Source organism: Magallana gigas, chromosome 2 (genome assembly GCF_963853765.1).
Source record: "Magallana gigas chromosome 2, xbMagGiga1.1, whole genome shotgun sequence".
Lineage (NCBI taxonomy): Eukaryota > Metazoa > Mollusca > Bivalvia > Ostreida > Ostreidae > Magallana > Magallana gigas.
In genome coordinates, this window is record NC_088854.1 from 3,932,563 (window position 1) to 3,958,005 (window position 25,443).

Here is a 25,443-nt window from a genome sequence, read left to right on the forward strand (position 1 = left end):
CGAATGTTATTGTCATTCAAATTTTAGACCACGAGGTTTTATTTAACCCTTTCAGTTTCGCAGTAAAAATCGTACCTCGTGTATAAAGTCTATTTCACAGTATCTAGGTTCTAGTAGTCAAATATAAAATCTAGAGGTTTATTGATTTTAAACTTTATCTTCATTAATTGGTGAATAAAATGTGTTCTAGAAATAAATGTGACTATACAAAAATTAGTTTTTGTCTGCTGTTGCAACAACTAACATGGTTAAAAGAGATCCCTCCTGAGGATTAATTTTCGATCCGCGCCTGACCTAGTAATAACATCAATAGTGAAACAGACTATACCATTTTATGCAGAATGTTCCTTGAAAATGGCTCAATATACTAAGTTTTAATGCAAAACAGACACCTGTTATTATTTTTAAAACATGGTATTGCACACCACAAGCATCAAACATGGCTATGGTTTTATTAAGCAACCCAATGTTTATATTTTCAACCACTCTACACGTGTTTGAACACGAACGATAACTCTGTTCTGAATATTATCGTTTAATATAAATAACTGCTAAATGGTAAAATAATACATACATCTTAAAAGCTTTTCCCGTTTTAACATAAATCAAAGTAGGATATGATATGAAAAACGACCAGTACTTACGTATTTTGAGAATATTATCCGAACACTTATACTTCCGCTCGAAATTTCACAGGAACTGAACAAATATCGGTGAAGTCTCGTGAACTTTCATTCGAGCACCTCTGGATTTATTACTTACTTAGAAACGATAAAGAAAACATTCCGAACACATTCGCAGGGGTGTGAGCGTCTGGTTGAACGAGACTGGAGTTCAATATCAATAGTGCTTGGATCCATACATTTTTTACAATTGTTTCGATTACTAATACATAGTTTGAAATCTATCTTTAAATATAACATAACACGATTCATATGGGGTTTCTCTAAATTCATGTCTGAAAAGTCTAATTAAAATTCATATTATAAAAAAGTGCGTAATTTAAATACAGACTTGAAACTAATTGCCATGCAAGAAAAGTTGATTTTAAAATAAATGATAATCGATAAAATCAACTCTCGTCAGTACTTCAGTACTTTGATTCACCAACGTTTTTACTCGTTTCGAATTTACACACCATGTTGACATTCTGAACTCTCGGGATTTTCATATCAAATGAACTGACTTAGAGTTATCTCCGGTATTTCCTTTGATGATCAGAATATATGACAAATTTTCAATGAAAATTTACACGTACACGTTGTAATATTGTTTCTGAGTTTATCCATGCAAATGTGATATTGTGGAAACATAAACTAAAGAGCCTCCTGTGATTTAGCGAGAATGTAATGCGCAATATTGTAAAATCCAAAAAATCCAGATGATTTCCGGATTTTTAATAGGAATTTTCGTTGATTATTAATAAGCGAAGCTTGATTGAGAAAAAATAAAAACAAATTGGTAATCTTCAAGTACCAATGATGTTTAAAATATATAAAACAAAAGACAGTACTCTTCCGATTTCTCGGTATTAAAGCCCAAAAATTCGAGTCTATTATTTTAATATAGTAGTATTTACGGACTTGTATTATTTTTCTAAAACGTTGGGCTACAAAATGGCATTTTTAAAGTATAGTGGGTCATCTCTCCACATTTTTTTTGATTTAGAACCATTATAAAAGGAGCTTGGACTTTGGGTAGTTGTTTCAAACGGCAATGTGACGTATGCCTGTCTATTTCATTGCTGCCCACTCAGTGAAAGCTCATTGAAATCAACACGATTTGTCTGGCTTTTGAGCTAAGACTACGCAATCGGTGCATATTTCACTTGAATCCAGCGTCATTTTTAACATGTTTTGACGCAAGAAATGATAGCTACGTCCTACGGAAAAAATGGTTCTAAATCGGTTTAAATTCCATTTAACCGCATTCAGACTATGACAAAAATATGGAGCTCAGACCCACTCTATAAAAGAAAAGGCATTGAAGTTTTAAAAATGACACTATTTGGAGATTTTGACACGCAGACCTATTGCAAGTAATTAAAATATTTAAGGGTTACAAACCGATTTTACGTTAAATATACATTGTTTTCAATTATTTTATTTTAAAAAAGTATCAGATGTAATGATATTTTAATTTTGCAGTATCTTATTATTACTCTTATGGGCATTTTACACGCCTTATTCATCCATCTTCTTTGTTAACAATCAAAACAAGAGAAAAATGCACTAAAACAAAGAAAAAACACAATTTTTTTTTCATCATATATATATAAACATATATTTCTAGCAGCGAGAATAATCTCCGTTTAGATTAAAATTGCTGAGTATCTTAACTAAACATGTTGCATTAATCAACCATTATGTAGGGATCGTACCGAATTACATGTACCAACATAATGAATAGTATTTTATAATATGTTGTTAGTGCATCAGATTTTGCGCAGGTACATGTAAACAATCAGCTGTCTGATTAAACGGTCTACACGTAAAGATTTTTAAATTCTAAAATAAAGACGATGGTTCCTCTCAAGTTAAAACAAAAAGAAACTAAACATGCTAAACGAAAATCAAATCAAGCTAAAACCACCTTCACAAATGAAAATGTCAACGCATTGAAATATTTAACCTCAATTCACTTGGCGCAAATATATTTTGGATGTTTTAAATATTCCCTTCGCACGTAAAATGTTGCACAACAAGCAAATTCATCTCCGTTCAAGATGGCTGCTTCTAACATAGACTGGTCCTCTAAACTGGTTTTCGATATATGAAATATCGAGCCCGAAGTTAAACTGATTCACCCCCATTCTCTCTGTCTTATTATTTTCGTAAATTACTCAAATTTTAAACAGAATAACCCTTACATTTTGCAATTTATATTTTCCTTCCCATAAGGATGATTTATGCTAAATTACGTTGAATTTGACTCAGTAGTTCTTGAAAAGAAGATTTTTAAAAAATGCACCCCCTTTTTCTACAGTTTTGAGGTTTTCTCCGCTTTGAATAAAGCTCGGTCTTTCATTTCTGCAATTTGTAGGATGCTTTGTGCCAAATTTGGTTGAAATTGGCCAAGCGGTTTTAGAGAAGAAGTTCAAAATGTAAAAAGTTAACAGACGGACAGACGGACGACGGACAAAATGTAATCAGAATAGCTCACCTAAGCTTTTAGCTCAGGTAAGCTAACAATATAAGAAAATGCCCAGGTCAAAAAGGAGAAATATAAGGACTTTTTCCTTAAAAGTTTATAGCTAGAGACATCATATCTTTAAATATAAGGAGGATCTGATGGCTCAGTTGTTGAGCCCCAAGCCTCCTTAGGGGGATTTATACAGTTCAAAAATGGCCTTTACCAGACAGCTTACTTTCATTTCTGATAATTTTCATATCGAGAGCACTATTTCTGATTGTGCATGTGATATAACGTTATTTCCTATTTGTACTTTTGCAGTTGCTGTGCCCACATTGTTTCAACCTGCCAAGGAGATCCTGAGGTCGCCTGTCAGCAGAATCTCGCACCCGATGGATGAGGTAAACCCGGTCAAAATAATTCAATACTAGCAGTTATTTAAATTCTTTGTTTTTGCTATGCCTAATATAGTAAAGAGTAATTTATATTTTAATGATTATATAATTATTACCACTCAGGCGTTTGAACAAAGCTTGACAACGCAATCGCAATGTTAAGGATTGAATTAGACATAAGTGTTGAATTACCGTGACAGATTTCACTTGCGACTTTTTATTGCGAATGACAACTTTTTACTATTAATTTCAAGTCTAATATGTTTTCAAGTTAAGTCTTAAAATAAGACATAAATAAACAAGAGAAAATTATTCACGCCAACTGAGGGAGGTGGGGTTGCAAAATTTTCTCGTATGCGAAAAATAAAAATAGTGCACAGTATTGTAAAAGAATCGAATCGCTAATAATTCTGAATGCCATTTTCTAGGCGGAGTCCCGTGTGGTGGGGGGTCAGACCGCTGGCACCGGGGAGTGGCCGTGGCAGGTGTCCCTCCAGATCGGTACCTCCCATATCTGTGGGGGCTCACTGATCTCAACCACCCGGGTCCTGACAGCGGCCCACTGTGTGGAGGCTTACGTGTAGGAAATTAACCACATCTCTGTCTGTCTCTGTCTGTCCGTCCGTCTGTCTGTCTGTCTCTGTCTGTTTGTCTGTCTGTCTGTCTGTCTCTGTCTGTTTGTCTGTCTGTCTGTCTGTTTGTCTGTCTGTCTGTTTGACGGTCTCTGTCTCCCTCTATTTCTTCTGTGTGCATATAGTAGGTATTATAGATATATTTCTGTCACGATAATAATTACACAATTTATACATGCAAGTGATGCAAAAAGAACTGTTGATGTTTGTTTACAGAAACCAGCCCACCAGATACAGCGTCGAGGCTGGTATCACAAGGGTCAGCGCCAATGGAGAAACAAGAACCGTCACCAAGGTCAACTTGGTGAGTACCTTTTTCAACTTAGTCTTACAGATCATTACTTGGTACTGACTCTTTTGCAAGCTTTTTCTTGTTAGCTATGAACAAACCCCAGGGTAAAACTGATCTGGGTGTCTACACATCTCTTATTCTTCCGCAGCACCCCCAGTACAGCGGGTCTAGTGCCGGATTCCCCAATGACATCGCTGTCCTGGAGCTGAGCTCCCCCATTCCCCTGGGCTCTACCATTGCCCTGGCGACCCTCGCCTCAAACAACGAAGATTTCCTCTCTGGAACACAGAACTGCTGGATTACTGGATGGGGTCGCACCAATGTCGGAAGTAAGATGCCTAGGTTTCTACAATAGCGTTCAATTATACATTGGATGCCATTTGATAAATGGTGATATGTTTTTTGTTTTTGTTTATGAAGCATCCGGATCTACCTCAAACTCTCTGATGGAAGCAAAGATGAACAACATTGCTAACACTGAATGCTCTAACAGATGGAGCGGTGTTTCAGGTGCAAGCATTTTCAGCAGCCATATTTGTTTGTACGAGGAAGGAAAATCAGCTTGCAGTGTAAGTCAAACAATGGTATCAAGTGAAAAAGTCTGTAAATCGAGTGTAAATAGTATAGGCGTTGTGTGTGACAGCTATTTTTGATATTTCACAGGGTGACAGCGGCGGACCCTATGTTTGCGAGAAAAACGGTGTATGGATCCAGGCTGGAGTGACGTCATGGGGCATCAGCACGTGCTCCGGAACTTACCCCAGTGTCTACACCCGGGTGTCCAGCTACAGCAGCTGGATTCAAAACTTCTTGTAATTCAACCGATGGTGATTAACTAATAAACACTTAGTTTTTATTGTTGTTTTTGTTTTTTCTCCGTAAGTATTTAGCTAACCTGAGCTGAAAGGTCAAATGAGCTTTTCTGAACCCTTGACAGGAAAAACAACGTAAAACCTCTTGACGCTGTCGCTGTGGAAACGATCCACAAGTCAGCCATGATTGAAACGGATGCCGATGTGTGTCTTTGGCCAAGATGGGAGTATTTCGAATTCTTACCTTGGAAAACATAGCGAACATTTTTTGAAAAAACCCTTCTCAAATCAAATTGCCCAGACAATTTGTAACTTGTGTGGAGGAATCCTCTGGTAGTGTAAATTCCTTAGGAGTCGATGTAGGGGGATGTCATAATAAGAGGGAGTTCGAAGTGTAAAGAGAAAAATCTTTAAAAGTCTTATTTAAAAAAATCATATATCATCCTTTGATGATATGAATTCACGTTTGTAAAAAAAAACCATGATCTTTGGGGGTAGCGTTGGGCCACAATAGTGTGTCAAACTTCATATCAGAAATATTTTAGAAATGATTTTCAAAAACCTAAATGTTATTATACAATTATTTAATGCTTGAGCAGTCAATAGACTAGAATATTTTTCCCGAGGTGCAGGGAACAGCTCAGTATGATCTATTGCCCGAGGCCAACGGCCGAGGGCAATAGATCATACTCAGCTGTTGCCTGCACCAAGGGAAAAAATCTGGTCTATTGACTGTTCAAACATTAAACAATTGTTTTATTACCAAATTCCTTTTTTAGTTTTCGGGGTTTACAATTTGCATATTGCAGATGGTTTTCGTGCCATTATGCAATATACTCAGTTTTTTTTCTTCATTTTTTACATGCACAAAACCCGTTGCATGCACTACAATATCTCCATTTAATATTAGTTTACACAAAGAAGGGGGAGTCTTCAACCCATTAGATTTTAAATAGTCTTTTACCTTATATAAAGCTTTAAAACTGTTGATTATTTGATACTCCATTTTGATAACATTGAATTTGGTTTAACCAAGTACTAAAAACAGCGTCTATGTGAAGGAATATACATTCCCCGAGAACTATCGAAAGGATGAAACATTAACATACCCGTGTTCTGAAATACGTTGCCGGTCCAATAGATCGCAGTCTATTGACCGGCGGTCCAATAGATCGCAGTCTATTGACCGGCGGTCCAATAGATCGAAGTCTATTGACCGGCAGTGTAATAGATCGCAGTCTATTGACCGGCAGTTCAAAATAGACGCAAATATTTAATTTGTAATAAAACAACAAAATCCCTTTGATTAGGTAATAAAAATAAATATAATATATTGTATTACTTATATGCAACCATCTTGACATTCAGGAGTCCATCGTTGAAAATGTATAATGTCTGAGCTAATTCTCCTATAATAACTCCTCCCCCAAATAAAATAGAAAAAATGAATAAAAAAATAATTAAAGAGAAAAACCATCAAAACGGCTATTTGTTTGTACTTCTTACGAAAGTAAATGGTATCTCGAGGGAGAGTAATCGCTCTTGGTGAAGAAAATAATTGCTAAGGTGATTAGTTATTATATATAGAAAAAAATATTTCTCCGTAGAAAACATACTCGTATTTAACTAAATATGGTGCCAACTAATGATTTTAAAAAATACATATTTATTCAATCATATATATGTAACAAAACAGAAGGTAATGCCTGAGCAGAGGCTTAAGGTCAGACGCGACTTATCTTCCATATTTACGATTTTTTCCTATCTCCACAATTTGAAGATTTCCACTAAGTAATTCCATAATTATGTTTTCATTAAAAAAAACACCATAACAAACCGTAAACCATGTAAAAAATCCATAAAACGAAATACAAATTCAAAGCAGAGCAACACAGACCTCCAAAAAGATAGAAGTAGGATCAGGTGCCTAGGAGGAGTGAGCATCCTCTGCTTACCGGTCACACCCGCCGTGTGGTCTTCGTTGTAATCGAAAAAAAATCGTTATATGATACTTCATGTTTTTATATGTTATGTTATATAATACTTTTTAGATTAAGATATAAAGTGTTCAATTAAATATATAATATGACTTTATTTATAAGCATTAAAATGTATTCTGCATGCTATTTTATGGAAAATTCTAAATATTCTAGCTCCGAAAATAGCCTGGTAATGTACCCTGAATTTTTGGTAGGTAACAGGTTTAGATATAAATAAATAAGGAATAATATATCAAGGAAAATTATAGAAAATCGAGGAACGCCTCGCGTGTCCTTAAAGGGTCATAGTCACTATTTTGGTCGAGTTCTATTTTTCTGTTTTTATTATTTACAATACTTAAGAAATGCATTTCTAATAATCATATAAAATTTGAGAGTCAATCGTAGAGTTATAAGAAAGATACAGGGCTCACAAATCTTTGTCATATAAACAAGGCTTGAGTCGTGCCCTGTTTTTGTTAACATAGGTTCAATATACCAGTAAAAATCTTTTTCAAGCTTATTTGTCTATCTTTTTATTCATTTTAAGCATAGACAAACAGTTCCTAACGTTTAACACATTCGTTTTAGGTTAATAATAAAATGTTTACTTCAACGTTTAGAATGTTAACAAACGCTTTGTTTACATAGCGAAGAATTCCAAGCTCTGTAACTCGCTTATACTCATCAAATGACACTCAAATTTGGGTTGCCTATTAAAATTTCTTTCTGAAGCATTGTAAATATTAAAATCGGAAAAATAATTTTTGACCAAAATCGTGACCATGCCCTTTTAAGTGCAACATACAAATCGGATTTTTGTTTACACAATTTAGCACGACGAAAAAGGTATACATTTACAAGTAAATTTCCGCTTATGAAATGTTACTAGCTAATTATGTTAATTGATTTAATAAAGATAATAAAAACCCACGTTGTTACATCAAAAATATATATATATCTTACATATATTTAGTGACTTCAAGTTTTACTTAAACTCCCTGCCCCAGACATAAAGGTGAAAAGGCCGGTGCTTATCCTCAGTTTCCGCTAAACGGAAATTATTTTTTATAGGATAGGCAATAGATTAAAGGCAAAAATCAAAATATTGCCCCGTTTTTAATAACGATACCATTAATGATAATTAAATTTAAAAGTTTAATGTAAACGAAACATTCAGGATATTGTCCGGATCTATTTAATGCATGCACAGTATTGTCTGGATCTATTCAATCTAGGGACAGTATTGTCTGGATTCATTCAATAAATGGACAGTATTGTCTAGATATATTCAATGCATGTTCAACATTGTCAGGATCTATTCAACGCATGTAATGTATTGATTGGATCTATTTAATACACGTTCAGTATTGTCAGGTACTATTCAATACATGTGCAGTATTGTCCGGATCTATTCAATTTACGTACAGTAATGTCTAGATCTATTCAATACATGAACAGTATTGTCTGAATCTATTCAATGCATGTACAGTATTCATTTTTTCGTTGGTTTAACGTTAAAATACTCAATTATGTATATTTATTCATACTCAACAAACCATATGACCATACAAAACCTATACATTTCGTCGATATCGTTAAAGATAATGAAGACTGTTTTACCTAGCTACTAGTATTTGTATAATTTGCATTTCACCATAGGTTTGACTTGAAAATTGATATTTGTAAATACATGCACGCTGCAGTAAAGGCCATGTTATAAGTTGAAATGCTTCGCTGCAAAGACCGAGGCTCCATCAGCATACTTGCTACCATTACCTGATGGTTAGTTCCTTTCAATTCAATTTATCCTCATTGAGTTATAACTTGTTGGAACACAAATATCATAATATACAAAAACATTCCATGAAAAGCATAGGTGAGTGGACATACATGTACCATGAGATTGAAGCTTGTTCCAGGAATGAAACATATATATGACAAGCATAAACATTTTGTATGGTCCATACAAGCATAAACATTTTGTATCGTCCATACAAACATTAACATTTTGTATCGTCCATACAAACATTAACATTTTGTCTCGTCCATACAAACATAAACATTTTGTATCGCCCATGCAAGCATTTAACATTTTGTATAGTCCATACAAGCATAAACATTTTGTATCGTCCATACAAACATGAACAGTTTTTATCGTCCATACAAGCATAAACATGTGTATCGTCCATACAAGCATAAACATTTTGTATCGTCCATACAAGCATTAACATTTTGTATCGTCAATACAAACATTAACATTTTGTACCGTCCATACAAACATTAATTGTATCGTCCATACAAGCATAAACATTTGTATCGTCCATACAAATAAAATTGTATCGTCAATACAAACATTAACATTTTGTACCGTCCATACAAACATTAATTGTATCGTCCATACAAGCATAAACATTTGTATCGTCCATACAAACATAAATTGTATCGTCCATACAAGCATTTACTTTTTGTATCGTCCATACAAACATTAATTGTATCGTTCATACAAGCATAAACATTTTGTATCGTCCATACAAACATTAACATTTTGTACCGTCCATACAAACATTAATTGTTTCGTCCATACAAGTATAAACATTTGTATTGTCCATACAAGCATAAACATTTTGTATCGTCCATACAAACATGAACAGTTTTTATCGTCCATACAAGCATAAACATGTGTATCGTCCATACAAACATAAACATTTTGTATCGTCCATACAAGCATGAACATTTGGATCGTCCATACAAGCATGAACATTTTGTATCGTCCATAAATACATTAACATTTGGTATCGTCCATATAAACATTTTGTATCGTCCATACCAGCATAAACGTTTTGTATCGTCCATACAAGCATAAACCTTTTTTATCGTCCATAAAAGCATGAACATTTTCTATCGTCCATACAAGCATAAACATTTTGTATCGTCCATACAAACATAAACATTTTGCATCGTCCATAAAAACATTAACATTTTGTATCGTCCATACAAACATAAACATTTTGTATCGTCCGTACAAGCATAAACTTTTTGTATCGTCCATACAAGCATAAACATCTTGTATCGTCCATACAAACATTAACATTTTGTATTGTCCATACAAGCATGAACATTTTGTATCGTCCATACAAACATTAACATTTGTATCGTCCATAAAAACATTAACTTTTTGTATCGTCCATACAAGCATGAACATTTTGTATCGTCAATACAAACATAAACATTTTGTATCGTCCATACAAACATTAACAGTTTGTATCGTCCATACAAGCATGAACATTTTGTATTGTCCATTCAAACATGAACATTTTTTACCGTCCATACAAACATAAACATTTTGTATCGTCCACACAAGCATAAACATTTTGTATCGTCCATACAAACATTAACATTTGTATCGTCCATACAAACATGAACATTTTGTATCGTCCATAAAAACATTAACATTTTGTATCGTCCACACAAGCATTAACATTTTGTATCGTCCATAAAAACATGAACATTTAGTATCGTCCATACAAACATAGACATTTTGTATCGTCCATACAAACATTAACATTCTGTTTCTTCCATGCAAGCATAAACTCTTTGTATCGTCCATACAAGCATAAACTTTTTATATCATCCACACAAGCATAAATATTTTGTTTTTCATAATGATAAATCTTAATATATTTCCTTCTTAATTCTCCACAAAGAATTGTTCAAAATAAATGTATGTTTGGATATCTACAACAAAAACTATAAAGTCAGGTAAACTACAACCCCTCCCCCTCATTTTCCCGTAGATATTCTATCAAATACAAGGAGATACATATAAACTGAGTCAATCCCTCTCTATAGGTACACTGTACCAGTACAGAACCAACTTACAGGATAAATAACTTGCATTTGGTGTTTTTTTAACCCGAGATGTACTGCTTATATAAAAGTATAGCCAGACTATTATTTTTCTTTTTCCTCATTGATAAATACATGTACTGTTCTATAATTGTTCATTGTAGTCACGTGATTTGGACTGCGGATCTTATGTAATCAATTTTTAAGACATAATATTATACAGAACTTGCGCTGTGTAATGTTTCATCGCATAGAGATATCGGAGAATGCAAATATGAAGAAAAAATCAAGAAAGTGAATTGAGTGGACAATCTATACTACTATATTAAAATAATAGACTCGAATATTTGGGCTTTAATACCGATAAATCGGAAGAGTACTGTCTTCTGTTTTATATATTCTAAACCTCGTTGTTACTTGAAGATTACCAATTTGTTTTTATTTTTTTCTCAATCAAGCTTCGCTAATTTTAAAATAATCAACGAAACTTCCTAAACAAATTCCGGAAATCATCTGGATTTTTTGGATTTTACAATCTTGCGCATGCGCATTACATTCACGCTAAATCACAGTATGCTCTTTAGTTTATGTTTCCAAAATATCACATTTGCATGGATAAACTCAGAAACGATAATACAAATACGTGTAAATTTCCATTGGAAATAAGCTAAAAATTATGTTCATCAAGGAAAATACGGGAGATAACTCTAACACAGTGCATTTACTATGAAAAATCCCTGGAGTTTCGAATGTCAAAATGGAGTGTCGATTTGAAGCGAGTAAAAAAGGTTGAAAAAAAGGTGTTGAATTCTTTAATAATAGAATTAAATTTTTAATTGAAAGGTATTTACAGCCTCAAAATGGTTTGTTATGAATAATTTGACGGTTATTTCAAAGCAACTTCATTATTTTTCTCCAAAATCTTTTCAGAGCGATTCGATCTGCAATTTTCTGCTAGGCCTACATTACGGTAGAGACATAAATATGTGTTATATATGTCTCTTATTTATACAGGTATATGGGAGGCATTTCAACCGTGGTGAAAGCCTGTCCCGAAACACAGTTAGATATAATATGCAATGTCAACCCGTGAACGGGTCAAGGCCTAGTTTATTATAAGAGCGCTTGAGATGATTTGATAAACACAATACTTAAGAGAAAATTAGGATGCATCATTTCACGCACGTCGGAGTAAACATGTTTCATTTTAAAAACTATACCACCGTTATTTTGTTCTAAGAATTGTGAGCTTTTTGAATGAATCACCAGCCAGCTGATAAATATCAGGGATGGGTGAAAAGTTTCACACAGGAAAAAATCCAAATACCTTTCTATCAGGGCTATGCATATCAACAAAATATGCACAAAAGATATATGAGACATTAAATCTGGATATTTCCAGACATTTAATGGAAGAAACACCCAAAACTCATCACAAAATCTCATTTATTGATAATTGTATTTCGGCGTGGACAGGAACAGTTCTGATAAGATGGATGCCAGTTATTGAGTCGGTGAAATCACAGGCACTTCGGCATAGGCATGTATACCCCCCCCCCCCCCCGCCCATATTTTCTATTCAAACAAGAGGCCCACAGGCCTTGACAGTCGCCTGAGTATCATAGCCCTTAGATTGACAAGTAAGAAAGTCTCATGTTTGCAATTTAAGCTTTATTTTGAAATCGAAGCCCTAGTCTGAGACTCCTCTGATTGTTACCTTGCTTGTATTATTTGAAGTTTAAAATAATCATTCACAATTTATGTAGAGGACTTCGTGGAGATCAGAATCATGCATTAAGGTTTTCTCAAATATAAATGTGAGTGAAGAAGATTTGCTATGCTTAATACATTTTCACTATATGGTTCAATTTACCCCCCCCCTTCCCAGGGCTTGAACCCCTGGGTATGAATTTCATAATTTTGGTAGAAGGCTTCATGGACATCATAACAATGCATCAGTTTTTCTCAACTATATAAGATACTATAGAAGAACAATTTTTAAAAGTGCGGTCAGACGATACGATTTTCCATCAGATTTTCCATAATATTTTCTCATCCGATTCGCTTTCGACTAAAATCGTACCGTGTGACCACCTAAGTCAAAAGTCGAAAGCAAAGTCTGAAGTCAATAGACCCCTTCACGGTAACTGCGGTACAGCTCTTTTGCAGGGCAAAATGACATAGTTTGGTGAAATATGACGTACCCTCAATTGTTTCATTTACGTCATTTAATCATCTACCTACTAAATATATCAATTTGCCCTGCAAGAGAGCAGTACCGCAGTTATCGTGAAAATGTCTATTGAAAATCTGAAGTGCGTCCGATTTTCAATCGACTCTCTGGTGAGAGTCTTGACGTCACAATGACTTTTTCTGTACAACAAAAATATTGACAAGGTTTTATTAAAAAACACGTGTGACTCAGGTGACCTAAAATCTGAAGCCGACATGCCCCGTTTTGAATTTATATCATAAATCGCACTAGCATTTTCCTTTAAATATGCTTTTTGAATATACAAAAAAATTCTTCATGATAAAGCAACTAATTCCCTTAATATGAGTATTTTCAAGAAAAAATTCTTATTATACGACTGACAAAAGAGAGAAGGTATGCAACTCCTTCTCGAAGATTGTTAACTTCATGTCATTCAGGCGCGGATCCAAGTTTTTTTTTGGGGGGGGGGGGGGGTGATGGTGATAAGAAGAGGATGTTTCTAACATTTATTTTCTGGATTTCAATAAATAACATCATATCTCTAATAAATAAAAGCAAAAGACTAGCCATGTATTATACATAACAAATAACTTTCATTCACAACCGGTCTCTGTAGACTGAGATCTCGAGCATTCACGTTCAACACTCAACAAAACAATACTGCATAGGTGGCGGTAAAATCACAGGGGACTCCGAAAGTAACGCTCTTGGGTCATGTGACGGAAGTGACGTATCTTTTGGGACCTCGATTTTAAATTTCTGCAAGAGACACGTGGTGTACAGGAACATTCTGATTCTAGCCATTTGCTGACCCACACACCGCCGCCTCCCGACGCCAAATCCAATAAAACTAAAATGTAAAATACACAGATTTGAAAATATTTATATATGAAAACTCTGCATAATCATATCTCAAAATAATATCAATGTAATAAAAAAAAATGAAATAATAAGGTCACACGTACTTTCTGACCGCTGGGTGGTCGGCTCCGACTAACTTTCCTTCCTCCAGGAACCGGTCAGGTTTGAACTCCCAGGGGTCAGGGTACACGGTCTCATCGTGGTGGCAGGCAAACAAGTTCCCGAAAATCTGCGTAGAAGAAAGACAAACATTATTAAAAATGTTATCATTATTTGCCAGAATCCTGAGAGGTGAAGAGAGTGCGAGGCGCCCCTCTCACGGCGGGCTGGCTGTTTTACCAATCAACAGAAGTGAAGCATAGATCTGGCTACCATTGTCTACACCGCAGGAAAGCATAGAAAGATTTTTGGGGGAAATTTTCAGTTGATGGACGATCTTAAACCCGGGATTTAAGCAAGGGAAATTGGGGAAAAAACTTGTTTTCTTTTAAAATAAATCAATTATGTAAAAAGCTTTATTGTGTATGTAGTAAGCAGTAAATTTTTCAGTTTGGGTTGCTGTCATTTTACATTATCGACACTCCTTCCGATGAACCTCCTTTAGGTACTCACCACTGTTCCTTTGGGGATCGTGTAGCCCTCCAGTTCTACTTCCTGGCTTAGGTTTGCGTGGGGCGCGGTGAGGGGAAGATGGGACTGATAGCGTAAGATCTCCATCATACAGGCCTCCGTGTACGGCATTGACGCCATGTCCTCTGTCGTGGGAGATCGAGAGCCGACAATGTTAGTGATCTCCTCGCGAATCTTTTCCTGTATCTCCGGAAAGTGAGAGAGGAGAAAGAGGGCACCTGCCATCACAGCTTTGGTTGTCAACACGGCTAAAATAGAGCACGTGGTTTATTACAACAATTATCCATGTCTACATGATCGAGACAATTTCCAATTCAAGTCAATCCAGATTCGGTTTTAATTTTTAAACGAATACAGAGTCAAGAATACAGTGCTAAAGACAATCCATTAAGTCCAGTAAAAATTTTAAATTTTCAAAATGAAAGAAGTAAAGGTACATACACGTGTTGATAAGATCCATAATCATTCCTAGAACGTGTTCATCTGTGAGCCAGCCTTTATCCGGGTCCTCAGCAAAGTCCTGATGCTCCCCCAGAAGTTCGTGGATGAAGTTTTGAACCTCGGTTTTGTCATATTTACTCTTCAAAAATAAAAGAAACCAATTAGTTTCAGGTATAGTTTAACATACTAGCAATTGTCATAAAATATGGCGGCAATATTAATACTTGTTTCGAATTTGAGTCAAAATATATATCTGTTTGATATATCCCGACGCAGATTTACTTTTTTTGTAGTTTCATTGAATAAAGTCCACAAAAGTACGTGCGACCTAAAGCTATTATTGTTGCGGGGAAATATTTGTGTCAGACCTAATTTTCTCCATTTTCGTTGCTTTCTGAAAAAAATCTGACTTTTCGCACATGGCTGATAACAAGCTCACCTTCATATCTTGGACCAGATTGTGTAGTTCTGTTCTCCCCCGAATAACATTGCGATACAGACCGCCGTAATAGCCGGGAAAATGACGAATCCAGGGGAATAGTTTGTACACTGCGTGAACCTGGGGCTGAATCATGGTGTCCCCGTCTCGGTCGAAGTCCACCAAGACCTTAAGGAGCCTGTCCTCGTCCTGGCATCGGCGCCCTGTGAACTAGAAACACGTGTCACGTGATTAAAATGGACTGGGAATGCCAGAGAGAGGCCATACACCAATAAACATTGCACAACAACGAAATAGATGACAATGGACAATGAATAATGCATAACGACCAGAGAGTGTTCCACAACAGAAACCTTCTCCTACTCACCAGCATTCCGATGATGTTACAGAAGGACGGCACCAAAATGTCCATAGGCTCCGTTGGCTTTCCTTCTGTCTTCTGGAATTTAGACAGTATGTGTGAAAGCTCCTCTGACATCAGCTGTTGAAACTTGTCCGAGTTATAATCGTGGAGCTTCATTGATCGTATCATCAGTTTCTTCATCTTCATAAACTCGTCGTCATATCGCCTTAAAAGAACGTCTTTGTAACCAAAAAATATATTTTCTCCAATGAAATTTAATGGTCGATCACTCATTAAGGCGCCGATTTCGTCGCTCTCGAATGCCTTCCTGATAATGTCTATATTATTCAGTACAAGAAAATTCTTCCCGTTCATTTTGAAAGACACGATGTCTCCATATCGTTCCTTCCATTTCAGAAAATCCAGGTGAATATTTTTAAGGTCGATGTCGAAAAAAGAACCAAAGAAGGGTAAACCACATGGTCCCGGCGGGGACTTTTTCTTTCTCTTTGATGTCATGACTTCAAAAGCTGTAAGGAGAAACCAAAGAAATGACAAAATCAGGGATAATTCTACAAGCATAGTTGCAGTCTCCAAGGAAGTTAACAAATACATGACTGAAGAGTTTGAGATAGCATATATATATACACTTGAAACTATACCTTTCAAGAAATAAACTTCCCCTATCCCCAAATCCCTACACATAACGCTTGTCATTTTGTGGGCTTATACCAACTATATAAGATAAACTGGTATTGTGTTTGAGATCCAGCGGCTTTATACTAATACCACTCACTGCTTAAAGAGACCATTTCCGCTTCTTAGGACATTTTGTCAATTAACCATCAGTTAGGAGTGTGAGAAAACACAAAGAAGTATGAACAGCGTACGTAAATGTAAATCGGATCTGGTTTTTACTACACACAGAAGTACATATAAGGCGGTCAATCAAACATACTTAAAATGTCACCAGTGCTGACGTTTTTTTTTTCAATAAGGAACTAGTTCTTTTGGATAAGTGGGGGGGACTACTGACTATGCTATGAATTCAAGTCATTGTGCAGATGAATTGAACATTTCATTCGTGAAGAAAATTGTGCACACGTTTCTAGTAAAAAAGACCTAGACAGTTTTTAAGAGATCTAAGAAATGTTCAAATTCTAAAGCTAAAATATTTGGATCTTTTGTACTAAAAATATGGTCTTGGTCCAAAATGTTCTACAGATATAAGACGGACCTGACAGTCACCTTGTTGACATCCGGGCTCCTTGACGTTCGCGGGACTGAATAGCGGATGTTCATCATATGGATCTTGTACAGTGCCTTGTTTAATCAAACATACATGTTTTTATATAGCATTAGTATTCACGACTGCTGGCCACTGTCCTATATATTCTTACTTTAATATCTTTCGCAATGTTTTTCCGAGCCTGCCGGAAAGACCCGAGAAGTTGCGATTGTTGCTATTAATGGAATGCTTTTACTACAATAAAATATTTTGTGTACCGACCGGGACTCTAGTTGTCGGCTTAGTATTTTAGGTACATGCATGTGCGGAATTTATCAGACTACTTGAGGTTTGCATTTTATGAGCACAAGTGGAATTTACTCGGGCACCTTCCTGGTTTCTGTCAATTTGTCCTACATGTAGGCTCCATGCTTTTTATGCTATTATACCATTCCTTGTTAACCACATTGATTTCTACTTAAAAAAAACCCATTACTTTTGTTAAAAAGGTTGCAATAAAATGAAAGGACTGAATCTCAGTAAAGACTCGACTCAGCTTAATATTTGAATGACGCATCCATCGAATCTTTGATTGAGAGGGAGATATGAAAATTTATTCCCAATAGATAATCATATTTCCCGTGGGAATTTAGATGAAAAATTTTGAATGAGGAATAATAATAATAGTGGTGACGACAAGAGGTTCCGGCAGGGAACGACTTCCGTCCACAGACAGACAACAGGGAACGACTTCCGTCCACAGACAGACAACAGGGAACGACTCCCGTCCACAGACAGACAACAGGGAACGACTTCCGTCCACAAACAGACAACAACCTCCCTTTGTAACTAGGACCTAACGTTGATCGGTCATGTGTAACTGCTAATAGAGTTTGTACCCACTGCTTAAGTTTTCAATTCTTACTGCTTAACAAAATAATGTAAAATATGGAAATACAACAACAAGTGAGATATACTATCATTTCGTCTTATTTTTTCAATTGTTACTGCTTTACGAACAAAAAGTAAATTGTGGAGAAATAACAAGTCCAATACACTATTATTCCATTTTTTTTCCGTGTGAATAATTTGAAAATTTCCAGCCGAAATTGTTACGAATAACGGAAATTAAATTTCCGCCTTACCACTACAGTCAAGGATGACGGCTAAAGAGCAGCAACAAATAAACTTCCCTCTAACCAATAAATAAGAGAGACAGAAACTCATTTGACTTAATTTGATGTTTTTGTTGTATAGCTACTAGAAATTTATTAATGGCGGCTTAATATTTAAATAATACTACAAGTTCAAAAATCTATTAAGTATTTTTTTTGAAACACAATTTTACTGTTGGAAAACCTTAAGCTGTTTATGATTTAATTAGTGATTTTCATGGTTAAAAATGTTTTTGAAAGTTAGTACTTACTGTTAGTAAATACATTTAGAATTAACTAATTATTTATATGCCATGCCATTTAAGTAAATGTGCTCTGTTGCTTATTCTGGGCAAGTTTCTTATTTATTTCAAGTTATTTTGATCTCAAACATGTGATATAAAAATTCCCATACATTTTCCCTCAGATTTCCGTAAATGATATATCAAATCAATCTTTGAATTTATGAGAATTATATAGAGATGCTTTATTTTGTCAAAGATTCCCCCGAGCACAGATTAACGCAATCTCATTGGTCAACAAATACCCAGAGTCAGGAAGAGGCCGAGGAAGCTGGGATTTCTAAGTGTTCTAAATATGTATATCTCCAGACTTACATTTGTACATCTCCAGACTTAAATTTGTACTTCCGGTAGATGTTTTTGCTTCCGCATATATTTAAGAAGAAGATGGAAAAGGAGGTGGATAAGACGTATTCTGGTTTTGGATGTTACATACCAAAAGTGGGGAAAACCATTTAACATGCTGTGTGCAAAACAACAGATTGTGAATTTGAAGTGTATGAATTATGCGGAGAAAGTCCTGACCTTATACGTCACAGACCCCTTACATAACACCGGAAGTTATCTCTTAGTCCAGTTTACAAATGATTTTTTCCCCTCACGTGGTCGTTTGAAAGAAAAAGTATACCGCATAATACTTTACCCAACGTGAGAAGACAATCCCAAGTGTAAAAAAAAAGACTTGCATTCAGGTTCCTATGGACTTGAACTTTATGTTCTCTCTATTAAACTGAATTAAATGTTGAATAGGTAAACTACTTAAAAGTTAGACAAGAGCTTATAAAATTTAATTTTTAATAAGAAAGAAAATAAGATATGACAGAATTCAGTAGAACGTGTAGATACGAGCAAGTCTATTGGGAAAAAATCTTTTGTTAATCGAAGAAGTATGGATTTGAATAAGACAATATAATCCATTTCTAACCATATTTTTATCTCCAAATTCTTAACCTGATGTTATTAAAATAGATCGTTCACAATTTATAGAATTTTCACTAGTAAGTAGATTATTATAGCTACGTGAAGCATGATCTTAACGTGGCCTGCACAGAGAGAGATTACATTGGTAATGCTTATTTAACACATCACACTTTATTTGATTTTGAATCTCATTCGCTCTCCCATGGTCACGGGTCGTGTCCAGCAGTCGGCAAGTCCCAGTGACCCGGATAATGGTAGTAAGATGAGATGAAATGATAACATTGTTACTGAAATCATAGTTAGATCTCTCAGGTAAGTGATACGGCTAATTTCACGACTTTAATGGCACTGTTTACTCTAGTGAAGTGTTTAGTGATTTGGAAAAATGAATCAAAACAAAGCTATCACAGTTAATGCAAAGAGGAAAAGAAGGTCTTTATGAAAGACTGAGGAGATGGTCCGACCAGTATAGACAAGATGATAGGACCAGGACAGGTGAAAGGTGAAAGAAAACAGGTGGTAGTTTACTTACACCTGGTACACATTCTGTACTAGTACTCTTACAGGGTACTAGTATATTAGTGGACAGTCAGTAATTGTAGAAAGTTACTCTATACAGAGTGTACTATTGTACAGTCTAACAGTAGAAAGTAAAGCAAACCAAGTGTCAACTAAAAAAATACATTACCTATAATTTAAATGTATAATTAAGATTTGCAACACATGTTCTACATTAAAATAAAGTATGTGCAAAACTTTTTGATGCAAATGTTTCATTTTTTTATTATACGTTTGTAATTGTTTCGTCTTGATTGATTATACATGTTTGTAATACATGTTAATTTTTAATCAGAACGTCATTCTATTTTTCTTTTACTTAAGGTGTCTATGGAGACACGTGTATCACACAATAGTTCTAAATAGTTTGAGCATCGAAAGAATAATTTTTTATTCTATCAGCATAAAAATCAAAAGCACCATTCCTTTGCAATGATGTCAGCTTTCTATTAGAACGTTACAGTTATTAACGATTTAAAAAAAGGATATGAACAAATTAAATATATGTATGATATTTATATAATGGTTTTTTCAACTGAAAGGAAATTTGTAGTTAATTCTCTGACGAATTATTCTTGTTGTTTTAACATTTGATATATGTATATATGTATACAACAGAATATGTTATTCGGTCTATTTCAGAAACAGTTCATTAAATCTAGGCCATCTTCATACACGTGCACTGTAAACACCAAACACACAGGTTTTTGTTGAACCTTTTCTCATTCCGTATTATCGGATTTTTTTATATACAATTTGTTTCTGTCTATCATCACCGGCCTAATGCATCCTCTGATCTCGGCGTTATCTTGCCTCCTCTTATCTCGGCGTTATCTTGCCTTCTCTTTCAAGTGTTGCTGTTATGTCTTTGTTTTGGCTCGTCTTTAGGTGACCATAACGGCAGCCTCGGTCTGGTAAATTATAAACTTTATACAGCCAGATCTTATCTTAAAAACATTCCTGGGAAAATAGGCTCAGACTTCTTAAATTTTTTGAAATAGAAATGGTAACATGAAACAGCATGTGTTTCGTCTCACGTGCCAATGAAACAAATTATACGGGTTTCTGTCGTGTTGAATAGACGAAAGTTCCGTTGGGCAGTGAGTCTAGAGCAATTATGGTATCACTGTGCTGAAGCAAACATTTTATAGTAGCTAATGATTGTGCTGGACTCATACATTATAGTAGCTAATGATTGTGCTGGACTCATACATTATAGTAGCTAATGATTGTGCTGGACTCATACATTATAGTAGCTAATGATTGTGCTGGACTCATACATTATAGTAGCTAATCATTGTGCTGGACTCATACATTTTAGTAACTTAATCATTAAGCTGGAATCGTACATTTTAGTAACTTAATCATTAAGCTGGAATCGTACATTATACCGGTAGTAGCTTAATCATTAAGCTGGAATCGTACATTATACCGGTAGTAACTTAATCATTAAGCTGGAATCGTACATTATACCGGTAGTAACTTAATCATTAAGCTGGAATCGTACATTATAGTAGCTAATCATTAAGCTGGAATCGTACATTATACCGGTAGTAGCTTAATCATTAAGCTGGAATCGTACATTATACCGGTAGTAACTTAATCATTAAGCTGGAATCGTACATTATACCGGTAGTAACTTAATCATTAAGCTGGAATCGTACATTATACCGGTAGTAACTTAACCATTAAGCTGGAATCGTACATTATAGTAGCTAATCATTAAGCTGGAATCGTACATTATACCGGTAGTAGCTTAATCATTAAGCTGGAATCGTACATTATACCGGTAGTAGCTTAATCATTAAGCTGGAATCGTACATTATAGTAGCTAATCATTGTGCTGGAATCGTACATTATAGTAACTTAATCATTAAGCTGGAATCGTACATTATAGTAGCTAATCATTGTGCTGGAATCGTACATTTTAGTAGCTTAATCATTAAGCTGGAATCGTACATTATAGTAACTTAATCATTAAGCTGGAATCGTACATTATAGTAACTTAATCATTAAGCTGGAATCGTACATTATAGTAGCTAATCATTAAGCTGGAATCGTACATTATACCGGTAGTAGCTTATTCATTAAGCTGGAATCGTACATTATAGTAACTTAATCATTAAGCTGGAATCGTACATTATACCGGTAGTAGCTTATTCATTAAGCTGGAATCGTACATTATAGTAACTTAATCATTAAGCTGGAATCGTACATTATACCGGTAGTAGCTTAATCATTAAGCTGGAATCGTACATTATACCGGTAGTAACTTAATCATTAAGCTGGAATCGTACATTATACCGGTAGTAGCTTAATCATTAAGCTGGAATCGTACATTATACCGGTAGTAACTTAATCATTAAGCTGGAATCGTACATTATACCGGTAGTAACTTAATCATTAAGCTGGAATCGTACATTATACCGGTAGTAACTTAATCATTAAGCTGGAATCGTACATTATACCGGTAGTAGCTTAATCATTAAGCTGGAATCGTACATTATAGTAGCTAATCATTGTGCTGGACTCATACATTTTAGTAACTTAATCATTAAGCTGGAATCGTACATTATAGTAACTTAATCATTAAGCTGGAATCGTACATTATACCGGTAGTAGCTTAATCACGGCACAGGGCTCATACAATTAATAGAAATAGTGGCTAGTCATCGTGCTGGACTCGTACATTATAGAAGCTAATCATTGTGCTAATCATTGTGCTAGACTCATACAGTAGATAAGGTGGCTAAATCAATGTACTGGACTCATACAATATATCATAATAGAAGTTAAATCACTTTGCTGGACTCATACAATATATAGTAGCTAAATCATTGTGCGGGACTCGTACATCACTAGCTAGAGCTAGTAGGAGCATGGCAGTATTGAGCCTTTATAAACACACTATTACACAAGCCTTTGTTTAGTATTTATTTACGAAATAGAACTTAGTGTCGACGGAAATACATCCCCACGAACCAGGAAAATTCTGGCTACCCACGAACAATGACCCCTACGAATAATCATGATTCCACAGTATATGGTTGCTAAAGGTTCCGTGTATATATTTTGACAGCGAAAACAGTTAATCCAGACACACCCTTTGGTATACAGTACTTGGTATGCAATTCAAAACAAATTCTGACCTCCCACTCCGCGATAATTCTCAAATATGCCTATAGGCCTAGATCTTTTCTGCACTGTTCATTTAACAAAAGAATAATGTCGTCACTATCAAATGTGAAACAACCTGGTCCATAGGCATTCTGAGATGTGTATAACAGTATTGCCAATACTTACACAAAAGGCAGTTTAAATCATAGGTCTATTCTTCAGTATCCCGTCGTGGCTTAAAATCTCAATATTGAAATAAAAGAACAGAGAAGCGTTGTTTCGTTGATTTTGATTGAACACACGTGATTATTGTTTTCTCACATTTCTTATATAACACACTTAGTATAGAGTTTATTTTAACAATACTTAGGAGGAAGAACTGTATGCATTTCTCCGTTTTTCTATTCATTTGTGTACATATCTATCGACTAATTAGAAATTATATAAATCTATATTACAAGTGTTGGAAAACGAAATCTTAAAAAATGCAATTCGTTCAAATTACATAACCTACTTATTGAAACGAATAAGGAAAAAATATACACATCTGAATCGCGCAACATTCTAAATCTATTATATTTTATACTTTTTCATACGAATTATGTTCACAAGTTCAAAAACTGCCAAAAGTCTTTACACAATGTTTTTGACAACGATAAGTTATGACTTTCTTAATTAAGATCACTACACACGATGAGCCCCAAGAAGTCATAAGGGAAGATGAACGGAACATAATTTATTTTGAAAATTATTTTACGGCCATTTTCAAGCTGATCATTTCAAGCACCGAACACTAACTACATCACTTTGGCTCTTACCTTTTCTGCTTAGGGGGGATGGTTTCCAGAAAAATTTCCAACACAAGCTATGATGTTAGCTAAAAATGCTAGCTGCTATATTACTTAAATAATCGGAGGGTGACGTGTTTATCCGCTTTTAAAGCTATTGCTTTCTCCACTTTCTTTTCGCTAGACGGACGAGCAAAAGTAAACAAGCATCTCATCCTCCGTGGAGGGAACCTTTCTACACGACTTCGTTCAGCGCACGTAGGCACTGGAGCGTTGATGCCCTGCGATATCTGTATATAACGGAATGTAATCACCCCCAGCAGCTTCTCCCACCTGGTCAGCTGACCTACTTACGTTATCAGATCAATCATGCAACAAAACAGGGGCTAATTGTTCTCTGGGTCTAAAGGTGCTGTGATGCTGTGACTGAACTAATTGTTTGGATAACTGTTTTACAAAGTTTGTTTTGTGAATTGAAAGGCAATGAAACGTAAACTTGCTTGCAGGTGTGCAGCTATGAGTTGCATGCCAAGGTCTTGGTCCCCCCTCACGTGCCCAGAGAATATATATATGTCGCTATGTTGTATCCAAATGCATCTGTAAAATATCCTTAAATACATACCGTTTTGGACAGAGTTGGACAGAGTTGGCTTGACCCTTTGACCCTTCTCCACGGCACTGAAAGTCTTTAAAAAAAAAGGAACTGTTTAAAATTTGAGTTTCCTATCAGGTGATCCTTCCGGGAAACATGCAGAACTAAAACAACCCAGGTACAAACTGGTAAGATAGCATATCGGCAGGAAAAGACTCCAGAGGAGAATATCTATAATAAATGCAGCAAAAAATTGCAAGAATTTGTATTATATAACATTATGCATTATAATATCTTCGTTATCATATAATGTTACATGTATCACATGATTCATAACTTTTGGTCAGTGCGCTAACCACAACACCTTTATACATAAGTTGCCATTTTTAAGCTGTCACAAGATTCTACAAACAAAATTCTTATTCAGATATTTCTTATTTTTTTTCCATTGGTTAATTGAGTAACAAAATGAATTTTTAATCTCCAAAGGAAATCATTTGATATCATCAATGAAAATATAGTTTATTAAAAATGAGCACGTTTGGCCCAAAGCCGTTTTCAACTTCTCCAATTTCCTTACAAAATGATGAAATTATCAACTTAACTGAAAATAAAGCTTGAGAAAGTTTCCAATAATAATTACTCAGTCATGCAGTGGTTATAGTGACTGAAAGTAAAAAATGTTCATTCATAACGATACATATCAATTTGAAGCAATCCTTTGGAGCATAGGATCAGCTGACGACAGGGTATATATCATTAC

The 25,443-nt window shown here is 35.1% G+C and overlaps 2 protein-coding genes across 8 annotated transcripts in view; one reads left to right on the forward strand and one right to left on the reverse strand.

Moving 5' to 3' along the window:
* LOC117681657 (chymotrypsin-like serine proteinase) overlaps positions 1-5,307 on the forward strand; it is a 35,746-nt gene extending 30,439 nt beyond the window's left edge. For all 4 annotated transcript variants that reach the window (XM_066074597.1, XM_066074596.1, XM_066074598.1 and 1 more), the window contains exons 2-7: positions 3,454-3,533; positions 3,956-4,107; positions 4,376-4,463; positions 4,600-4,780; positions 4,872-5,020; positions 5,115-5,307. In XM_066074597.1, the coding sequence (XP_065930669.1) occupies positions 3,454-3,533; positions 3,956-4,107; positions 4,376-4,463; positions 4,600-4,780; positions 4,872-5,020; positions 5,115-5,267 (803 nt within the window). In that variant the 3' untranslated portion in view covers positions 5,268-5,307. The remainder of the gene's footprint in view (positions 1-3,453; positions 3,534-3,955; positions 4,108-4,375; positions 4,464-4,599; positions 4,781-4,871; positions 5,021-5,114) is intronic.
* An 8,490-nt stretch (positions 5,308-13,797) lies between these two features.
* LOC105321692 (cytochrome P450 2C31-like) lies at positions 13,798-24,343 on the reverse strand. Of its 4 annotated transcripts, none has more exons than XM_034443533.2 (7): positions 24,119-24,343; positions 16,045-16,550; positions 15,678-15,887; positions 15,239-15,377; positions 14,780-15,045; positions 14,272-14,396; positions 13,798-14,156 (listed from the first exon to the last, which is right to left on the reverse strand). In XM_034443533.2, the coding sequence occupies exons 2-7, from the start codon at positions 16,537-16,539 to the stop codon at positions 13,946-13,948; spliced, it is 1,446 nt and encodes a 481-aa protein (XP_034299424.2). In that variant the 5' UTR covers positions 16,540-16,550; positions 24,119-24,343; the 3' UTR covers positions 13,798-13,945.
* Positions 24,344-25,443: the final 1,100 nt, after the last annotated feature.